Source organism: Mus caroli, chromosome 4, assembly GCF_900094665.2.
Source record: "Mus caroli chromosome 4, CAROLI_EIJ_v1.1, whole genome shotgun sequence".
NCBI lineage: Eukaryota > Metazoa > Chordata > Mammalia > Rodentia > Muridae > Mus > Mus caroli.
In genome coordinates this window covers 5003867-5020629 of record NC_034573.1, presented here as the reverse complement: position 1 = coordinate 5020629, position 16763 = coordinate 5003867, and the positions used below count along the sequence as shown (strand labels likewise).

At 47.4% G+C, this 16763-nt stretch overlaps 1 protein-coding gene across 4 annotated transcripts in view; it reads right to left on the bottom strand.

Moving 5' to 3' along the window:
* Window positions 1-16763, bottom strand: part of Chd7 (chromodomain helicase DNA binding protein 7) — a 176754-nt gene that overhangs the window by 12849 nt on the left and 147142 nt on the right. For all 4 annotated transcript variants that reach the window (XM_029475873.1, XM_021160001.2, XM_029475875.1 and 1 more), the window contains exons 16-30: window positions 16200-16410; window positions 15347-15542; window positions 14409-14576; window positions 13694-13873; window positions 10495-10605; window positions 10203-10408; window positions 7561-7760; window positions 7223-7382; window positions 3999-4088; window positions 3522-3625; window positions 2074-2203; window positions 1621-1693; window positions 1407-1464; window positions 585-813; window positions 107-315 (exon numbers count right to left, since the gene is read on the bottom strand). In XM_029475873.1, the coding sequence (XP_029331733.1) occupies window positions 107-315; window positions 585-813; window positions 1407-1464; window positions 1621-1693; window positions 2074-2203; window positions 3522-3625; window positions 3999-4088; window positions 7223-7382; window positions 7561-7760; window positions 10203-10408; window positions 10495-10605; window positions 13694-13873; window positions 14409-14576; window positions 15347-15542; window positions 16200-16410 (2325 nt within the window). The remainder of the gene's footprint in view (window positions 1-106; window positions 316-584; window positions 814-1406; window positions 1465-1620; window positions 1694-2073; window positions 2204-3521; window positions 3626-3998; window positions 4089-7222; window positions 7383-7560; window positions 7761-10202; window positions 10409-10494; window positions 10606-13693; window positions 13874-14408; window positions 14577-15346; window positions 15543-16199; window positions 16411-16763) is intronic.

Sequence of the window (16763 nt, the reverse complement as noted above, 5' to 3'; positions counted from 1 at the left end):
TATGAAGCATGGGCGTTATGTGGACAGGTCCCAGGCCCACCTTAACCTGCATGCACTGCGCCAACTGCCTAGCACAGTGCGGCTAGTCTTTCATTCGTGTACCTACCGTCCTCGGGCTTGGCAGGCATCCGACACACCCGTCTGCACATGGCCACAAAGCAGCTGAAATACTTCCCCAGGCTCTCATCAGACTTTTTGTCTAGTCTGGCAAAGGCTCGGAATTGGTTCCAATCAAACTGCTGTTTCACGGGGTCAAAAATAACCCCGAAGGTGGATACCACCCGGTAAAAGTCAGCTTCTTCTCTTCTTGTCCACCTGTGGAAAGATCTGGCTCACACCGTGCTCAGAAGGGCATACAGGGCACTGTCTTTTCTCTGCTCCCAAAGCATGTCTTTGGGACTTGTTTAGGGTTGAGGGACAGACATCTTCCAGGCGCCAGGCCTTTTTTTACTGTCACTGTGTGATATGATCCCTCACTACTTCTCGGGGACCCAGCAGAGAAGGGAAGAGAGGCCTGGGGCATGGGGCATGGGGGTGGGGTGGGGTGGGGTGGGGTGGGGTGNGGGGTGGGGTGGAGAACTCACTTTTGCCTTTTCTCAGATATAATAGCTTCCCTTTCCGCCTCCAGCGCTCTCACTTCCTCCCGGGGCCTCCGTCTGCGCCGGTCCGTCTTCGTTAGGGCCTCTTGCCTCATTTGCTGCCTTTTATAGCTGCGCTGATAGGCAGTAATGAGCCGGCGCAGACGCGTAGTCAGGGTTGACGTGTTCGGCCAGTAGAGCTGACCTAACTCAGCATTGCTCTCGCTGTGCTTGCCTGAGGAAGTGGAAATAAAGAGTCTGAAACATCTCTCATAACACAGACAACTTTCCAACAACAACAAAAAGAGAGATGACTCGTTAGCTCTCAGAGGACAGGGTGAGAGAGGCCACCCCGCTACACTCAGATCTGAAAATACAGACAAGCAGTAAGAGTGGAGAGGATGTATAAACTATTTACTTTTAAGTCCTTCTAGGGAGGGGCGAAGGTTTATCAATCTTACACAAAGAAAACAGGTCTTTCGTGTAAACGTGCTTATGACGACATAACAATTATTTTATGTTGGGTCATTAGTCTACAGAAATATTTCAGATTTAAACAAATGCCCTCCTCTCAATAAAACTATTCTAAGGATTTTAAATTTTTCCACTAAATAATGACTATAAATGAGCAGATCAATTATCTTAATCAAAAAGTTCTACCCAAGAAATTAAGGAAGTAAAAACCACAAATAAGGACCACCACCATTCCCAAAGGAAGGGCCCCTGTGGAAGAGTACCCTCGGGCGCTATCATCAGCCTGGGGTCCAGCTGCCAGCCCTCGGGCTGCCCAACCTGGGCCCCTGCTCTACAGCTGCCCTGGAGCCTCACCTGAGCTGTGCACCTCCATGGAGTCTTCCTTATCCTCTGCGGGAGAATTCGCAAATTCCTTGAAAGCAATGTGAGAAACAGAGCTACTTTCAACTGGGGTTGGATTTTACTTTGTCTTTTAGAGGAAGGCCACTATCTATAAAGTTTACCAAGTTCTATATGGGAATATAATTTGTTACTGGCACTGTAAAAGCCAATACACCTAAGGTCTTACATCTATTTCATCTTTGAATGGTGCTCTCGTTGGTTTATATTCAGGATCTTCATCTTCTCTATCGAATTCTCCACTGTATAAAATTAAAAAAAAAGATAGTTTTACATCACATCAGTCTGTAGGGAGTGAGAGTGGAAGAGGGACAACCTCCCCAGTACCAAGTCTGGTCTACACTGCAAATCAACTCTACCAGTATTCAGAAAGCAGTTACACGGGGTGGCGAGGGAGTGATCACGAGAGACAATTTCATTTATGTGTGTGTGTGTGTGTGTGTGTGTATGTGTGTGTGAACTTTGTTTAGAATAGTTACTATGCTATATAGGCAGAACCTACTGGTAGCATCAAATTCAAACCAGATGTAAGAGAGTGCCCCGTTCAGCATAAGAACCAACTCTTGCCAGTAGATGGGATGCTGACATAAAGTTTATTAAAATTTTAGAATATCCTTCTTACCCGTCACCACCATCTGCTAACATGTCTGTCCCTCTCTGCTCGGCAGCGATGGCCTTGGCATCGGGCATTCCGACTCGTTCCAGGAAGCACAGTGCAGGGTCAGCTCGCATGGAATTGTACTTCTCGTAGCCTGGGCCATAGCCACCAGCACACAGAGGACACGCGTGACAACAAAGGAAGACCCGTCACTGTCAGAACACAGCCATAGCCCCTGCCACAACACAGCTAGCTTGTCTCCCAGACATCATTTGTGCCGGGCTAAACAGACCTTGCTTTGGTGCAGCACTTTAGGACAGCTTTTGTGGGCCCTATACCCTGGCGGTGCCACTGAATCACCACAAACACAGACAGAAGAGGGCTCGGGATAACTGCAGGATGCCAGGAGGGGTTCTGCCCCTATTCTTCCCCAACATCTAATTTTGCTTGACATTTAAAAGGCTTCCTAACGTTTCTTTATGACCTCTGCAGGGGTTCTCCAGGTCCCCCCCTCCCCCCACCTTCAGTAGGTTTGGTCCTGCAGGAACTCACATGGCTGGCTGAAAATCCCCGTGTATGGAAGGCAGGCCAGCGAACCTGTCTTATTAGGTTTATGATGCTGCATGTCAGGAAGATGACACTGTTCCCTCTATGGTTTTCAAACTGCAATTTGCTTTTTGACTGCCCAAGTTGACTAGATGGGAAATGGCAGATCCCAACAGTGCACTGCAGGGAAGTGATTCTGAGGCTGGGCTCACAGAACACGGCTGGAGTACACAGAGCAACAGCACAATTCAATTAGGATGTGTACTACAACACACCGCTCCTAACTGCCGTAGAGCCGCAAGCCAAACTGTAATCATGAAAGGTTTTATAAGCCATCATTCTCCCCTTTAGTCAGGCTGGGCAGTTGAGAATACCTCCACGACCTCCAGAGAATTGGGATTATAATCAGGAGCCGCTCACTGTATATATCATAGCACTTCTGCATCCCCAGCCTTTCAAAGTTAACAAGGCTGCATCCCACTCGGGGGAGCCGTGAGTCCTCAGCACTGACATTTGTGAAATATTGCTTGGAACAAAGCCCAGGAGGCACTTGTCCAGATTAATAGCAGAGGTTAAGCCCACCGTCCACTCTGACACGGGCTGGCAGAGTTAGTGAGGGCAGCCGTTCCAGAAGCAAAGTTTCGGGAATGCTACGGTACGACTTGGCTATTACTAAAACAAATATGGTTTGACTTCTGTTTACAGCCAAGAAAGAAATGTTTTCTTCTCAAACACTCAACAAACATTCAAAAACAGCATCTGATATTTACAGTTCATATTAGATTTTTAGTACAGAAAAATGGTAGGCGCCAAGAGTCCTTTGGAACGGTCCTCATTAATATTATGGCTTTGGAAAAGGATACGCAAGGAGTTCTAAATAAAGATGAAGCCACAGTCAAGATGCGTTCACACAGAAAGGCCCTTACCATGTTTAAACACCCCAATTAAGAGGGATTTGTCTGCTTCCCGGTCCCACCAATCTGTAGGAACCTCAGCATGGAATGGCTCAGGGATCCACACGTCTGCTTCACTGGAAGACAGTATTGAAACACTCTTTAAATAGGAGCACTGAAAATGAATCCTAGTCCTACATGGTAAACACACACCCATGTAGGGAGGAATCAGCAACATGGGGCAGCAGTCAGTAGCCAGAAATGAGCCTCATCACAAGGTATGCCAGCTCAGGTCAGAAGCCATTGTTTCTCACCCTCTTACAAACAAGCACATGCAAATGGCCTTGTCTTCCTCCTCCTCCTCCTATCCCCAAGCCCAGAGGACAAACACAGAAAGGAGGTGAGCTCCTGAGAAAGGGGAGGGTTCTGAGCACAAGCCATGGGGTTAAGAGTTTCCCAACCACCTGGGCTGGCCTGTGGAGGCCTGAACAAACGTGCGCTTGCACCAACCTTGAGTCAGTGCCCTCGAGGATCTTCTCTGCCTGGTCTCCTATCACTTCTTGTCTTAGGTAGTACAGCATGCGGACACGCAGCAGGACCCTGGAGAGGAAGACAGGGGGGGGGAAAAAGTTCTTAACTTCAGTGCTGTTTGCCAACAGTGGCTTTTGGCAGCTGCTGCTGTTCATCCATCATCCTGCCAACCCTGATTAGCCATGCTGTATGGTAGGCTTGAAGCGTGACAGATGGTGCCACATAATCACCTCTGTGTGGTGCTTTCTGCTGGCTTCCAACAGGCCTGCCTGGCAACCGCTCACGCTGCACAGAGAGGGAGTGAGCTCAGCCCAGCCCAGGCGCACTTCACTTAGACCTACCTAGTGCAGCTTGTGAAGTTTAGACACGTACCCTACCACTGCCTCTGAAGTATTGAAGCAAGTTTGTAAACAACCGAGCAGATGGCTTTCAGTAACTGTTCTGCTTCATTATCTCATAAAATTTCCTCAGCTGCTGCCTTAATACCATTTTTGGAAGCACATCAGAAGTTGTAGGAATAAACGAGATATAAAATCTGGTTTTACTACCTTACAATAAACCCTCAATATGGAATGTCAGGTTTTTCAGATTATACAACTTTGCTTCCAAGAAAGGAAGATGGTGAGGGTAGTGGGCAGGGGGTGGGTCCTTACCCTACTCAGGGAACAGTAAACATTTCTATTACTTCTACTTATATTATCAGGGGACCTTAGTTGTGGTTTAAAAATAATAAACACTACAAGATTAAAATTATCCAACTCATTGATACTCATTTTTAATGAATCAGCACTAAAAACTGGTGACGCTGTCAGGCCACCAGATTTTCCATCTTGGGTATGTCTCCTCAATGGCTAAAATGTGACTCCCCCAGCCCCCACAAATAAAACTCACCTGGTGTACCACACAGGTCATATCTCTACTACAGCCCATATGTGCATGTGGGATTGACTGACACCTTCTTGGTGAAGGCTCGTTTCTTCCAGTGTTATTTCCCTAGCTGAATAAGCCTGTCACATAACTGCATAACACCTCTGTACCAACATTTCTCATTTATATCCACTGGCTCACTTGGTCTTCATAATAACCTGTGATGACATGGGTAAGTTCTCATTTCCACACTACAGATGTGAACACTGTTGGTAACAGAGGACGAGTTCTATACCCAAGGTCACAGGGACACCTTGAGCACAAGCATGCAGATCTAGGTCTCCCAAGATGCGGCGACTTGCCTCTAAGACATCAAAATGACAAGCAGGGGCAGTCTTACCAAAACAGACTAGTCCTGTCCAGGCATCAGTAGATGCGCTGTCTACCCCGAGAGTCCACTCATGGCCAACATAGGTTTTGGATAGGCTGCAAGGTTGCAAATATTAAAATGCATGCCAAGATATGCAGTCATGTTGGGGAATGCCGTTTTTCTTTTCAATTTTCTTTCTCTTGGTAACAGGTAAGCTCAGATCCTGACTGTGCCACACTGAGCCAAATAAAGAGCATTGATAGCAGAGTTAGCACTGCTTTCCTCTGGCTAGAGGATCTGCAGGCCAGTGTCTTCTTACACTGGGTGCTCAGAAACAGTAGTTCCAAAGGAAATCTCCTCTACCTGTGGATGGACTCTTTCCTTGACTCGAAGGCAGGGAGCCTAATGGTTTCTTTTCCTTTTGGTAGAAAACACAGACTTCCATTTCGGGGCAGGTTTAGTAGTGTGGAGCTTTCTATGAACTGATGTGAGCATCTCCTTTTCTTCTAGAGGGAAAGCCAGGAAGAGAAAGGATGGCCAGGACACAGCTCCCACTCTCAGTGAGTCCACTCTGTGTCGGAGGGACAAGGAGGCTAACACGCCCCTGGGGCTGGTCCACACTCTCTCACACATCCTGCCAGTGACTGCAACCCAAAGACCAGGACTGCACACGGGACTAACATCTCCCACTTGGCTTCCTTCATCTGTCTGGTCTCGCAAGCTTCCCATTTGTGAGGAGCAGGCCCTTCTAGGGCCTCACTTTTCTACCTTAACAGCAACATCTCTTCACGTTTGACAAGAATGAATCTCAAGGCACAGTCTACAGGCCAAGGACAATGGGTCACTTTCCACTCCAGAGAAAAGCTAGACGGTATCAACAGTGGTTTTCTGAGACTGAAAGAGATATTCAAAGAGCCCCAGTTCCACCACGTGTCCTAACTGCGGAGGGCTCCCTATGAAGACTGCTGCCGACAGGAGACTAGGAATTAAAAACTACCACAGCTACGCTGGCATGTCACATTAAACCATTTAACTCCCTCAGTTTGAATCTTGAACCTAGAAGGCAACTAACCCAAAACAAGGTAAACCATGAAGACGGGGACATTTTCTGAGAGCTCTGAAGATCAGGTTACAATTTTAGTATGAAACACCATGCTAGGACAGTAACAAGTTCCAGAGACACCAAATGCTTTGAAGGATCACGGTGACCCTTTCAAGAGCCCTGAGGCAAAGAGTCCGACTTCTGTGGTCAGGTGGGCAGAAAGGAAGTGTGTCACCAAATCCCACTGTGTTCTGAACTGAGAAGCCTGAGGTAAACTACTCTGGTTAGAGACCCTCGTCTTTGTGGATAAGCGGGGGATAAAATGGAACCGCTGGACACCTTCCATCCTAGCTACTCAGGTGGCTGAGGCAGGAGGAGCTCTGTGACTTTGAGCCAGCTGGGTCTACACAGCAACAGAGACAAAACTAAAGCGAAAAGTGCTATGTGAATTCCCCGGTGCTAACCATGGAAGCAGTCAGTGAAAGGTGGAGTCCTACAAAAGGAACTGTAATTGTCTGTCTACCACACGTTAGCCCCGCACTAATCATCCACAACTCCACAGCGAGGTTTGTAACAGGTAAACGTGGAACTAGAGGTCCACTAGAGGATGAGAAAGGATTAACAAAGTAAGGCGTACACAGAGCTTAATAGCGTTCATCGGACAAGAGGATCCTGACACTACCTACAACACGGATGAACAAATGAAATGATCAGAATAGGGGATGAATACTGTGGGGTTGCCACCGTGCAGCAGCCAGTCCAGGACGGACTGGGATGACTGAGTGTCTGTCTTAGATGGCAGTGATGAACACGGGGCACTCTGCACGTGACACACTGCTCTCTTACAAACGGGTTCCCATGGTACACATGTACTTGCTGACCTCAGGCGCTCTGCACGCGTGCCCGCCTCCACCTGGTACCTACTTGTTGCAGTGGTGCTTCAGGTGCTTCTTGTAGCTGTCCTCCTGGAACAGGGCGTCTGGGTTGCAGCTTGCCAGCCAGTGAGCATCGTGCACTACTGGCTGCATACTCTGGGCCTTCACCTTCTTCCCCTTCCGGCCCCTCGGCACAGGGGCCGACAGACCTAGAAGCACCAGGGTCACAGTCATGGATGCCTTTACAGTGCACATTACAGTGTCAGAGGTAGATACTGTAAGGCCCAGTGGGAGAGTAAGAGTCTACACCGCAGCCTTTTGCCGAATGGTGGTGTTTCTGGTAGCCTTTTGTGACCCAGAAGCACAAAGAACAGAAGACAGACCTACCGGAATGATTGAGCAGGGCCCGAGTCTGGCCATCCGCCGTGGGAGTGATGAGGTCCCAGATAAAGCTCTTGATGTTCTCGTCCCCTCTGTAGTGGTTGAGACAGTACACCAGGATGGCTCTGCAGATGGTTTCGACATCTTGCTCAGTCAGCTGACGTTTGTAGCGTCCATGGGACAGGATATCTGTCCAGCGGCCCCAGCTAGAAAGCAAAAAAAGATGGCATGCAGATGGAATCTCTGACTGTATAGATGTGACATCACCTTGACAGCCAGGGTCTGGGACTGAGAAATCCTGGACCCACAACAGCATTAGTCACTTCTAGAGATAGAAAAGAAATACAGGAACAACACTTCTGCACAGAGGGAATGACAAAGCCATGACACCCATGTTGCTTGTCAATAGTGTTCCTAGGCTGGTGGTGGCTATGGCTGTCATTTTTAGGAGATGCAAGCAACCAGAGGACCCTGGAATCTGTCTTCCTTCAACTATGATTTATATGTACCTATGGTGACCAACCTTTTGAGATGAAGGATGACTTTAAGTCTGTGTGACTACTAGAAATCAAAGCTACATGCTGAGGGGTCCTACTGCATCAACCCACCTCAAATGCCTCGGTAACTAGTGAAGCACGAAAAGCCCTCTAGCTCCTTTTCAACAGGGAATGGCTACTTCCAGCTCAGGGAAGATGCTGGACCAAGTCTCAGGGCCTCCCAGAAAAAAATGGCAGGAGGAAGGACTAGGCGCAGGAAACAAACAGCACATGTACCACTGTCACACAAACAGCCATCGTACCGCTCGGTCTCAGAAATACCTACTACATAACACACGGGCTCAAAGGCCGCCTGAGCTGTGCCTTCTCCACCAGGCAGAGCTCACAATGTAGAGCCTCTCTGCTGCTTTCTGTAACAGCTGAGAGTTGTGCTTCGAGAACATAGAAAATCCTCTGTCATGCACTGCCGCTCGCCAAACCACTGTTCTTCCTGGCTGTTCTGACCTCTCTCAGACCCAGGCCTCGGGCTTGCTCCTCCCTCCCTTTCTCACATCTGCACATTTCTGATGTCCCTCAGCCACAGATTCTCCCTGTGACTCCTCCTCGCCCCCAAAGTGTGAGGGCGGTCCCTAAATTATATCTTAAGGGAACGCGCTGAGCTTCTGTGTCCTCTTAGCCAGGCACTGCCTGTCACTTCATCTTCATAGGCTACTGACATTTCTGCTTGCTCACCTGCCTCTTAGGCTATACTGGCCTTGCTCACAGTGGTAGTTCTGGTATCTGAGTGCCCACCACAGGGTGGTTGTTTAATCCATAACAGTAGAAGTGGGAAGAGGAAAGGACTTGACTGAAAGACAGATGCCCTGAGCATCCTAGGAGTTATAAGTATGCTCCAGTCCTAAGGTTTCCAACAGAGTTTGTATCTATGATCATCAGGCCGAAACAAGGAAGGAGGTACAGGGGGCAAAGGGCTGAGGCTAGGTGAGTCTCTGTCCTGGGTAGAGGCCGGCGAGCTACCCAGTGTGCAGACTGGTGCCAACAGCTGGCACACAAACATCTATGCAGCACGGTGTATCTGTGGCACAGTGCATTCACTGAGGATACACTGAAAGAGCTCCTGTCCTTCTGGAAATGCTGAATAGGATTCAATTAGGAGAGAGAATGATGAGACATGCAGGTCAGAGCGCAAAGGGGCAGCAGAGGGGAGTGCAGCAAGAGAGGCGGGCTTAAGGCTGGTCACCTGTGTAGGAGGGGGTGGGGCCTAGGCAGAACCAAGGGGGCACACAGAGAAGGGTGGGGCAACAGGGGAGTTAGTGGAAGCTAAGCTCCCAAACAGAGCTCACCCATGAGAAAGATTCCAACAGACAAGTGTCAGCCACAGAACCCTGTAGGCCTCAGACATGTGCTACCCCCCAGTCCGTCCCCCCCCTCCCCCGACCCCCTTCACCAGCAAGGAGCCATTGGAAGAAATGCCACAGGCCACAGCCAGGACAACATGGACTCAGTGACAGGTGCTCTGGTGGTTGTTTCTATTTTAATGGAATCTGTCTACAGTCCCATGATCTGTGAGCACATTCTTCCTACTGATTCAGGTATCTACTGAGGACCCTGCAATTCAAAGTGCTATGTGGGTGCCATGGTCCATGGGATGGGAAGCTGATGTGGGAGTCGTCCTGTAGCAGAAGGAAGCCCACAGACTCGAGCCGTTCAGATGGGCTCTGAGGCTGCAGACTGGAGGCCAGGCACATGAAGGAAGCCTCCGCCTCTGCCAAGTCTTTACAGCAGAAATCTATTAAAGGGTGACTATGGTCATAACGTTTATGTGACAGTACACTGCCAAAAGATTTTGCAATTTTACATCATTCTTAGTTTTTAATAATCTACAAGAAAATTAGAACTGCTGTAATTCCCATCGTGCAAGCTAGCACTCATAAATTCCAGTGGCTTCTCTCTCCACACCCAGGAGGATTTAGAACGTGGGTCATATTGACTTTACGAGCCACAACCTGCAGAAAGTAAGTGCGGAGGTATCTGTCTGGCCACACTAAGGGGAGCCACGCAGATCTGCAGAAATACGGTTTTCCTATGACAACTGAGAATTCCAGCTGTTGGTAAAATAAAATGAGACTCCATGCAGTGAACTGGCCTTACCCGTAAACCAGCAGATTCTTCTCGACCCTGAAGCACTCGCTCCGGGCATAGCCCTGAGACTTATCCTGGGGGCGCCGTGGCTTTGCACAAGGCTTTTCTTCGGAGTCGCTTTCCAGGTCGGAGAACTCCATCAGCTCGTCTTCCTTCACTGCGCTGTATAGCCGGGTCTGCTTCCTCACTCGAGGAGTGTCAATTACCAGGTTGTTCTAACGAAAGAGCAAGCATGGTGAGCGTCATACCAACCTTCGGGTCAGATCAGGCTGCAGCAGTCTGGATGAGACTTCTCACTCACCCTCCCATTTAAGGCATCGATGTCCAATTCAGCCTTCTTAGCCCACTTCTGCCAGAAATTTGGGTCATCCAAAGAAATGTCTGTCCTATTTCCAGACGCAACAAAGCTGGCCTAAAGGTGGAAAACGTATGCATTACTCTGAGATGCGGTTCTCAGAGTCAGGACCCCTGGTAGCCTCTGTTTATCTAGTCACAGTATATGCGTGCTCAGCCTCTGCAAGGCAGTATAGTGCATGGGAGACAGATGACAAGTGTCCCTTGTACACTTTTCCACACCTGCCACAGGAGTAGAAAAGTGTAAACAAGTGAGAAAGGCCTGGAACTTGGTTCCAGCAAGGTCCTGCTGGGAGCAGATCTAAAAAAAAATTAGTTTTCTCTAGAAGAAAATGCTTGGACCATATTTTAGAAGACTTGTACAAGAAGAGAGGTGGCAGGACTGTTCATGGCAGAGCCCTGCACAAAGGCCCAGAGAGGAGCAAGGATGAGGGGCTTGAAGTACAGGAGCCATGGCAAGCTGATGAGGGTGGAGGCCAGAGCAGGGGACGGGCACGTGTGGTTAGCAGGCTGAGCCCTATCCCAGGGGAAGCAGGAGCTAGTAGAAAATAGGGGTAAGTTTAACATGGACATGGCTGTGCCTCACGTTGCATGGGGGAGAAGTTATAGCGACAGCCACCAGTGAGGTTAGAGCACACCGCTCCAGCAGTTTACACCAGAAATAATGACCAAATATGAAGAAGACTTCCTAAAAAGACATTCTTCTAAAGGTGAAATTAATAGAGGTAGACATCAGCAGATATGAACAACAAAAGTGAAGAAGGCAGGGAGAACTACCACATCCAACCCTGGCATCTGCATGTTACTCAGAAGGAGAACATGCGTGCGTGCATGAAACACGTGCGTGTGTGCGTGTCTTGCACATGCTGAGACTGCATGTGAGGACTGAGGAAAGACTGTGCTAGAGACTGTAAAGACATGAGAGTGCAGAGGCCAGGGAAGAACCTCTACAAGCTGGGGCCATGGGGGAACTCAACTCCTTCCTCACACCACAGACAGCTCAGCTTGAAACAGATCACAAACTAGTTAGCACGGTACCTGTGAGGACGAGGGAAAAGCCACCTGAACACACAGGTATGGGAAAGCAACAGGAAGTGGTCCATCCAGAAAGCAAACAGGTTCAACAGTTTAAGCCACAGGGGAAACAGAAATTAGAAGAAAACAAACAAACAAGGAATGTTGTCCAGGACGGAGTGAAAGAGGAATTCGTATTCATTGCCAGTGGGGATGCAAATTCACAGAGCCACTACGGAGTGGAGTGGCTCAGTGTGGAGTGCCTCAAACCACTAAAAATAGCACCACCATGTCACCCAGCCAGGCCTCCGGATTGTGTTCTTGAAGGCAGGTCTCTGAGTCAACACACCACAGAGACACTTGCACACCCAAGTTTCACAATAGGCAGGAAATGGAACCAGCCTAGATGTCCAACAACAGAGGAACTGATAAAGAAAATGTTCTAGCTATACACAGTGGACTTTTATTTAGTTGTAAAGAAAAACAAAATCATGGCATTTTCAAGGAAGTGGATGGAGCCGGAAACCAAAGTGTGGAGCAATCTAAGGCAGGCTCAGAGATATAAACACATTTGTTTCACATGTGAACCTGGATGCTATATGTGTGTGTGTAGGTTCCGTCATGAAACGACAGGAAGAGATTTTTAAGCAAAAGGGGAGAAGGAATAATAGGTCTTATGTGATGTGAAGGCAGATGAAGGGGCTTCTGCAGAGTGGAGGGGACACGGAGGGCAGTAGGATAAGGGATGCTGTATACAATGACCAGTGGAAGAAGATGCCAGGGTGGAGCCCAGCACATTCCCCAATTTGTTTAAAAGAAAAACAGAAACAAAGAAACCCAGCCTGTTAGTTCCTTAAATGATAAGCATGCACAGATGAGGCCTTGAGTTCAGGCCTCACTGGGGAGCCAAGAAAGCTAACATCACCTCGAGTTCTGCTTCTGTTGAATGTGCAAGAGAAACGAAAAGACATGTCCAAAAAAAAAAAAAAAAAAAAAAAAAAAAAAAAAAAAAAAAAAAAAAAAAAAAAAAAAAAAAAAAAAACTACTACACTGAAAATCCCAAAGTAAAAATAACCCAAATTTCATCAATTAGCAATTAATAAATGACTGGAGCATCTATCATCACCTGGTCACAGTAGAACATTGTAAAACATAAAGGAATAAATTATTCGAGGCCAGCCTGGTCTACAGAGTGAGTTCCAGGACAGGCAGGGTTACACAGAGAAACCCTGTCTCGAAAAACCAAACCAAACCAAACCAAACCAAATTATCCATAATTATCCATGTATACTATAAGGACAAACGTGAAAAACATTAATTTTATGAAAGCACTCAAAAGACCACACATGATAGAACTCCACACAGAGTGGTGTTTCCAGGGTGGACAAAGCTATTAAAAAAAAAAAAAAGGGCATGCGATTTGCAGAACTGGGTGAAGTGCGAAGGGTAGGGACTGCCTGCTAAGGGGCACAGGGAGCTCTCTGAGGTAGTAGGAACATTCAAAACTTAGGGTTGTGCTAACGGTTGCCCTAGCCTATAATATGTCAAAGTGTCGAATTTCATGCTTTACTGCAAGTAAACCAGTTTAGCAAAACTACAAAGTAGAATGAGCCTTGGTGTGGACATCCCGAATACTAGCAAGTGGGTTAGAGGTGACAGTCAGGGCTCAGAGCAGCCTTGGCCTTAGCGGGTTGGCTTGTTGGAAGAGCACATGGTGCCAGCTGTGAGGCAGGCTGTGGCAGGAGCTGGGATAGAGTGTCATGGGCTCATTTTAGCTGTGAGCAGAGCTGTGGAGTCCTAATGAAAGGGGAAAACAAAACAGACTTAAACATGGAGTGACCTGATCATCTTTTCGGGTCGTTTTGGGCACTGAGGTCTGGGAGATTATGAAGAACAAAATTCACACAAGGACTTCACAGGGGGAGCATGGGGAAGAACACAGGAGGACAAGACCATGAGGGTCCCGCACAGGAGAGAACCCAGCGTGCAGAGAACGCTGTACATGTTGGGAGGCGCTGGGAAAGTAATAACTGATCTATAATTCACAATGAAAGGCCAATGTGCTGCAGAAGTTCTCTTTGTGAGTTCTAGAAGGCTGCACTAAAGACCTGGCCCCCTAGGTGGATTCAAACCTTAGCAAATGTGGAGCCTTTCCCTTCAGACTCAATGGTGATAGTGTGGGTTCGTCGAAGGAGAATCTGGTCAATATCCTCTTCACAAAACTTAGACCCTTCATCTTCTTCATCCATCAGTGCACCATACGCCCCCTTTCGCAGGAGGTCTTCTATTTCCTTCTTGGACAGCTGTTGTACCTTTTCAGAGAAATTGAAAGTACTCAGAGTAACTCAGGCTTAAAACACAAACTAAATGTCTTAAGAGAGTTTACTTATAACAAAGGAAAATACAGTAACATATACTTAGAATCTGAGGTTAAAAAACAGCCAGTGGAGCTGGGCAGTGGTGGCGCACACCTTTAATCCCAGCACTCAGGAGGCAGAGGCAGGTGGATTTCTGAGTTCGAGGCCAGCCTGGTCTACAAAGTGAGTTGTTCCAGGACAGCCAAGGCTACACAGAGAAACCCTGTCTTGAAAAACCAAAACCAAACCCAACCCAACCAAAACAAAACAAAAACACAAGCCAGTGGAGTGTGGTAACACACTCCTTTAAACCCAGAAATCAGGAGGTAAAAACAGGTGGATCTGCAAGTTCCAGGCTAGCAAGAGCTCATAGTGAGGCCTTGTCTCAAGAAAATAAACAACAAAAAACAGATGTCAAATACTTCCTAACAATCAGCTGGATGCAGAAGGAAGGCAGACTGAACATACAGCCTGGGCAGTGTCTTCTTACCCCATTAGTGGCATTTTCTCTTCCACTCATGGACTGCAACACGGCTTTATCCAGACCCAGCTTCAGACTAGCCTTGTCAAACATCTCCCTTTCATAGGAGTTCCTTGTAATCAGCCTGTAGATTTTCACAGATTTGCTCTGCCCTATTCTGTGGCATCTAGCTTGAGCCTGGAAAGAAAAGGAACCAAAGGCTGCTGCAATGGAGCACAGGACCGTGGAGCAAACGCAGGACTATGTCCTCCCTAAATACGTGGGCTGGAAAGCTGATCTCAATGTTAGATCTAGAGATGAGGACTCAGGAGATAATTAGGTCACGAGGGTGGTGCCCTAATGAACAGGATTAGTGTCCTGTAAGAAGCAGCAGGAGGAAGACAGCTGTCTATGCAGCAATAACCCAATCTTGCTGGTACCCAGACCTCACAGTTCAACTCCAGAACCTTGAAAAAGGCATGGATATTGTTTACGCTGCTCCATCATAGCATTCTGTTATGGCAGCCAAAGTGATCAACTCAAGAAACACGTCTCGCCGGGTGTGGTGGCACACGCCTTTAATCCCAGCACTCGGGAGGCAGAGGCAGGCAGATTTCTGAGTTCGAGGCCAGCCTGGTCTACAAAGTGAGCTCCAGGACAGCCAGGGCTATACAGCGAAACCCTGTCTCTAAAAACAAAACAAAACAAAACAACAACAACAAAAAGAATGAAAAAAAAACACATGTCTCTCTAGTTAGTTCTAAAACCACACATTGTTAAAATAATGAAAGGTGCAGTCTAGAACGATACCAACACTCTACAGGGTTTCCTCTCATCTCACACATCAGGTGATCACTAGTTGATTTCCTCTGAGTCAGGAGACAAAGGCAATGACACACTACTTCACTGGTGTGACTGATAAGTCTGTCACAAGAGGCACTGGAGACAGGCAGCCTGCCCCCACTTACCTGGAGGTCATTCTGGGGATTCCAGTCTGAATCGAAGATGATGCAGGTATCAGCAGCAGTGAGGTTAATGCCTAGCCCTCCTGCCCGTGTGCACAGGAGGAACACAAACCGATCGGAATCAGGTTTGGAGAATCTGTCAATAGCTGCCTGGCGGAGGTTGCCTCTGACCCGGCCATCAATCCTTTCATATGGGTACCTGGAAATACAACACGGAGGCCTGACCCACAGCTACCATATGCTCACTCATTTTTGCTTTCAAATAAGTATTCCAATATGTAATATGCGCTCACATAATAGAAGGATTTAGCATAAATACTTCAGATCAGGGGTGTTTTCCATACAACTGCCAGAACACTCAAGATTTAAAGTTTTGTTTTACTTCCTCAAGGAAACAGCTAAACTCTAAGAATAGCTGATAAAATACATTTTAATTTTAAGTAAGAACTCTTCTCGCCAAGTTGAACAAAATGACGAGAAACTGCTCACAAAAGTGTGCAGCATAAAACAAACAAACAAACAAAGAAACCTACATAGACCTGGCGGTGGTGATAAACGCCTCTAATCCCAGCACTAAGGAAGCAGAGACAAGTGAATCTCTGTGAGCTCAAGAGCAGCCTGGTCTACAGAGTGAGTTCCAGGACAGCCAGGGCTACACAGAGAAACCCTGTCATAGAAAAACAAAAGTACACAGTGCCGCCCTGCTATCATGTAAGATGCCCCTTTATATAACTGTGGCTTTAAAGGGGGAGGTGATATATTGTTCCCACTCTGCCACCTCTACTGTAAATGTCACTTCTAGGTGACTCACACCGCGTCCTGCCCTCTTTCTGTTGTTTCTCTGTAGTGGCCTCACCGTCTCTGGATGAGATAGTCTTCCAGGATGTCCAAGCAGCGCACCATCTGGGAGAAGATAAGCACCCTGTGGCCACCAGCCTTCAGCTTTGGCAGCAGCTTGTCAATCAGCACCAGCTTGCCAGCAGCCTGGATCATTGCCTGGAGCTGAAAATCTGGAGACTCTGCATTGTGTGTTTCTTTAAACTCTTCCAAAATTTTCTCTTCAGCACCTGCAGAGATTGGATGGCATGACGTGAATACTGTAAGAGGTTTTTATTACTAAAAACAATGGATTTGCTTTCAAAACCCACAGCAAACTGGCAAAATCAGAATATCCCATTCACATGTAAGAGCAGGAAGCCACTGCTTACTCCAAGTTAGATCCACACATAACTACAGGCCTAAAAAGGGACCAAAGTTTTAAGTTCCATATACTGAGGCAGTTGGAGAGAGATCCACATTTTCCAGCCACCAAATGTTTGCTGACTATATTAAAAAACAAAACAAAACAAAACCAAAACCGACCAAACAAAACACACCCAAATTTCAACAACAGACTGTTAGGCCATAAGTGTCGGAAACA